This window comes from Aplysia californica, unplaced genomic scaffold (assembly GCF_000002075.1).
Source record: "Aplysia californica isolate F4 #8 unplaced genomic scaffold, AplCal3.0 scaffold00590, whole genome shotgun sequence".
Lineage (NCBI taxonomy): Eukaryota > Metazoa > Mollusca > Gastropoda > Aplysiida > Aplysiidae > Aplysia > Aplysia californica.
Window position 1 is genome coordinate 86173 of NW_004797860.1, and position 5593 is coordinate 91765.

The 5593-nt window shown below is 34.8% G+C and overlaps 1 protein-coding gene across 1 annotated transcript in view; it reads left to right on the forward strand.

Annotated features, from left to right (window-relative positions):
- LOC101864325 (microtubule-associated protein tau) overlaps positions 1–5234 on the forward strand; it is a gene marked incomplete at its 5' end in the record, with an annotated part of 56993 nt that extends 51759 nt beyond the window's left edge. Inside the window, 1 exon segment of the mRNA XM_013087465.2 lies at positions 1859–5234. Coding sequence (XP_012942919.1) covers positions 1859–1897 — 39 coding nt within the window.
- Between the last annotated feature and the right edge of the window lie 359 nt (positions 5235–5593).

Sequence of the window (5593 nt, forward strand, 5' to 3'; positions counted from 1 at the left end):
AGAGAGAGAACAAGAAAGTGGAGTGAGGAAAGAATGAAAAACGGGGAGTGGCTCTCTATGTGTTTGAGTGAGAATAGGTGAGTGAGACAGTGCATTTGCGCGTGTGTGTGTGTGTATGTGTGTGTGTGTGTACGTAGGTGTTTGTGCATGTATGTATGAGAGACAGAGAGAGAGAGAGAGAGAGAGAGTATCATAATGTACATTTGGAAAGTGGCAGTCATTCAAAACAATGGACACAACGGGCGATTAAACTTTATTATAAGTATACAGATGATTTAGTGAATACTGAATACCCCCCCCAAAAAAAAAAACCACCACCACCACCACCCCAAAAAAGTATATAAGTAAATAAGTGAAGAAAGAAAGAAAGAAATAAGGAAAGAAAGAAGTGAATGAATGAAGAATGAAAGAATAAACAAATGAATGAATGAATGAATGATGAATGAATGAATGAGTAAATGAATGAATAAATGAACATGTAGTAAATATGTAAAGAAAGAAAGAAAGAAAGAAAGCGATAATGAAAGAGGGAAATGAATAATGAAAGAATGAACAAATGAATGACTGAATAAATGAGTGAATAAATGAACACGTAGATAAATAAACAAACAACAATCTTTTTAATGAACTGAATGGACCTTTGAATAAAGGACAGTAAATAAAATGAGAAAGTTAACCTTGTATGCGTGTAATCCCTTGATGGGAGGGCTTGACCAACAGCCCAATTAAGGAAAGAGGTGATACGTTTGATTAGTTCATGGAGTGCGATGTCCAAAATTTTGATTGATTAAGAATGGCCCGACAGGACCTCTTTGATTTTCCAAAGAGCCTGAGATAGTCTGACTCTGGGCGAGGTAGGAGAAGGGTCAATGTAATGATGTGGTTTTTTCTACTTTTTTGTTTTCTTAATTTGTTCTGTTAATTTGTTTTGTTGTTTTTTTTTGTTTATATTATTTATTATTTATTCATTTATTTATTTATTTATTTATTTATTTATTTTTATTTTATTTTTTTAATTTTTTTTTAGATGGGGAAGAGATTATTTTTCATCCTAGGTTTAATTTAGAAGGGGGTGAGGGAGTAAAAGGAAGGATCGTGTGTTTTTTTTTTTGCTTTGGTTATATTGACAGGAAGATTGTTATACTGGCCGGGGGGGGGGGGGGGGGGGAGTTGAGGTAGATGTGCCTTTTCTTTCAAATAAGATTAGCTGCTCAAGTGTCTATTTCTTAGTCTGGGATGCTTTTTTTTCACCTTTGTGTCTTAAGTGATTTTCCTATTTACTGTGACTTCAACTGCAGCCACGGTGGTGCAGTTTGATGATGACCAGCAATGAGGAAGATCAATGGGTTTGAATCCAAGTTGGGTCCAAAGTTTTGAAAAAATAAATTTCAACCCTTCATTCTGAACTAATTCAGCACGCAGATAATTTGTGACCTCTTCGTGACCTCACAGTTGGTCTCACAAAAAATTAATAAAGATTTATTTAAATTTGATAAAACCGCTATGTTTAGTATATTATGTTCAGAATAAAAAAAGCTATTCAATGACAGCAGAAAAAGGGTTGAAATGTAAGTGGTTAAAAAAAAAGAAGAGAGGAAAGTAATGTGAAGAAAAGTATGCAATATATAACAGCCGCTCTGAGTGGTTCTGGGTACAAATCCAGGAGAGATTTAGTTGCTGTGAGCAGCAGGGTTTTGGGTGGAATCAGTTGAAATAAACTCACTGCATCTTTCACGAATGACTGGTCGACTTATAACAGATGGAACGGCAAGATGGAAAAATGTAATTGGCGTACATTGATTGTGCTGGTAATATAAATGCTTACTAAATGTTTTTGTTTTTTTCTTTTGTATTTCAGACTGAAGCTGTGACCACAAATGGCACCACTGAAAACTAATCACCCCGCTCCAGCTGACATTCGCCACTAGTTCTAGCCAATGAGGAACAAAGATCTTGTTGCCTTCGACAGCGTCTCAACCAATCCGCAATGGATCTCTGAACCACGTGACAGACGGGGGGTGGGGCTACGACTGAAACGCAAAATGTATCTCTCATCTGCTTATGAAACTGCAGTCACTCCAGGATGCGAATACCCATCTGGAATTTCATTTTCAGCTGACATACATCTTTCTGAGAGGTACCGACCCTCAGAATCTTTAATACATTGTATATTTAACAGGATTTGAAGTGTCATAAAGGTTTTATTATTTGCATGTAGCATAGACTTGTGCAAATAGACTTGAGCAGAGCAAATAATCCACAGAATGTTATGGGTTTTTCATTTCTTACCCAGTAGATGTCATTATGGATAGCCTGTTTTCACAAACACTTGAGCATACAGAGTTCTTGTTGCATTGAAGCTTTGATGTGTCTTAAAATGATTACTAAGTATTGTAAGCTTCTCTTTAGGTCTTTTTTTTTTTTTTAGCTGTATCCCCTGTCACTCTCACAGTTATGATGCTTAGTTTTTTTTTGGTTGTTTTTTTTCCCATTGTTATTTTGATTATACTGATCTTTATTACAGTAACTTTATTTATTATTGCCAGTTCATTTTGTCAACTGCGAGTTGTCTTTGTTTACAATTTTGTATGAGCTTTCAGTCTTGTGAATAGTGAACTTGTGACAGCTTTTTAGTTTTTCACAACTTTCATACAAATAGCAATGATACCCTTCTATACGTACTTATCAACATCAATGACTCATTACTCGTATTCTTTATCTCAGCAATGAACTACTCAATTATCACTTTCTAATTTTCTCCACTTTTACTGTATTTCTCTTCCATCCAAATAATCAAGTTGTAGCAAACGATCTGTTTTTGAACTAGGTAAATTTTCCTGATCCTGTTACAAAATTTTACGTCTTTTTCTAAATAAGATCTGTTGGTAACCTGTCATCCAGAGGAAAAATCACTGAATATCAGAATGCCTTGTTATACCTTTTCAAGCATGACAGTTGTTTCTTTGTAAAACAACTAGAGTTGACCACAAGAGCATACCAAATCACGAACACGCTGAGGATCTTGCCTCTAAGGATCATGGAATTTATTTTAGAAAATGTATTAGACCATTGTATGACCTTCCTAATATAATTGATAATGAAACTTTCCGCTACGGGGATTTGGTTAAAGTAATTGCTATATACGCTGTGATGTCTTGTGTTAAACATTTTACATTCCCCCATCACACAAAACAATAACTGTTTTTGTTCCTTCTGTGGGGGGTAGATGGGAAACCTGTCTCTGCATTCGTTAATTGTTTTACCTTATCCAAAAGATCTCGGATTTCATTTTCAATTTCTATGTTTAAAACAGCACCCAACAAAACAATAACATTGATGGTACCTTACTATAATTGAATTCTGGTGTGACTTCATTTCAATGAGAAAACAATCTAGCCACTTCAACAGTGCTTTTGAGGGAAAGATTCAGGCTCCAAATGAAAAGGAGAACTGAATTTATAACGGAATAATGCAATTCAGACTAAAACAGAGACCTCAAATTATATTAGTTGAGTAAAAAAGAAGTAGATGTCAGGCTTGTTCTAATAAATATTTCATCATTGTTACTGTGTAAATATAGTTTCTGGAGAAAATTATAAATTCAAAATGGCATGTGACTTTCATGACATCTTTTATGTCTGTTGTAACGACCAACATTTAATTCCTATAAAAAGTAACTTTTGAGGCTAGTAAAGTAAGAACAAGCAGCTATTACGAACTGACAGGAAATAACAGTAAACTTTTGTCTTTTTAGCCATCATAGAACAAAATGTATGCATACCAAATTATTCTGAAACCATCTCTTTCACATTAGAGCACTGGTGATATACATTGTATACAACAATTAAAAAGGTCTCTTTTCTCGTACTGGAAGCAACAACATAAATTTGTCATGAAGATCTTTTGAAGTTTATTCTAAGGACCTGCAGAAAAGAATGTTTGTGATTCAGGTTGGTTTACAGTTGCACATTTGACCATGTGTTAATAATGAGGCTGTTGTGTCTATGAATTTGTGAATTATATTGTACCTCCACATTCAACAGTTTACTCATGGTACTGTCATGATTTGTTGTATCATACATACAAACACAATTGCTCATCACGTGTTAGAAGCTTTTTTGTCAAGTTTGTCTTTACCTTTTCAGTCATCCTTTGACTTCTCTTTATTTTATTTGTTTTTCTTTGAAGACTTTTTCATTTTCTCAAGCATCAGGTAATATGCATAATTGTTCATTTGAATTATGCTTTCAGTGTTCATGAGCTTGAACAATATTTTCCTTTCTATGTGATAAATGTCAATACACTGTTGTTTGTTTGTTTTCTCTGTTTCCTTTTGGCTCTAATCCTCATGCAATTTCCTGAATGTGATTTGATTCCCTGCTTCTTCTGTGACATTACTTGTTCGGAGAATCCGAACGCTTACCACATTGACAATAACGAAATTCGAAATAATTTCCACAATGTTTCTTCTCTTATCCCTCTAACTCTAACCCAAGCAATAGTCGCTGCTTCTCTATCTAACCCATGGCCCTTACTTTCCTTGTTCTGGATTTCATTGTGTCACAGTACAGAAGGTCATTTGTCCGTGTCTCAGAACCATTAGCGAATAAACACATCCCCACCCTGAAACACCCATCCAACGTACACTGTGTAATGGACTTTTTCTTACTATACTTAGTATTTCTGAATAGCTTGAAACTTGTATTAGCATATTTTTTACCAAATATCTATTGTTATCATCAAAGAATTGAGATTTTATCACATTGCAGTTTAAGTCTCAAGAGAATCACAATTCATTAAAAAAAGATTCTGAGAGTGAATATTATCAAAACTGTAAATCATTTTGTGTGTTGTCAATATGATCCTGAAACATCATGAATCTTTTCTATCAATTTGTTATTTTCTTTTTCTGTTTCAATCTGTATTCCAAATTGTAATTCATTAACTTTTTCTTGACAAAAGGTCAGGTTTGATTTTCACCATGCACTGTTATCCCCCCCTTTTTGGAATCCCCGGGACACAGGGTCTGTACACAAAAACTGACGGGCAATGCTCATCATTGTCCTCAAAGATCGAAAGACATGACACTCGACGCTCGTCAACTCTCGCGAGCATCTTGGCTCTGTCGCCAGGACAGAAATTATAGTCTAGACGACCTATGTTGTGTTGTGAGTCTCAAAGAGGTTAATAAATGGGTTGTAATGCTCTCCCATCGTGTGCCCCTATTTACCTAAGCCCTCTCTTTTACTGTGACACACAGTGTCTCAACTCTTCTCGAAAATATCCGTTTGGATCGTGGCGATAACCCACATTTATTTGGACGCAGCGTCTCCAAATTTCCCCGTAAATGTCATGTATAAGATTGTGATTATTGCAATCCGTTTTACAAAATTGTATGGCCCTATGTGACAAGCGAACCATTTATCGCTATTCTTGATGCTAATATATAAGGTCACTGTTGTTTTGAGTTCTGCCTTTCTGCTGTAAAATGCTACCTGTCCACTGTGTTTGACTAATAAACTTTTCATTATTACAATTATTTATTATTATATTATTATCATTATTATTATTATTACTATTATTATTATTATTA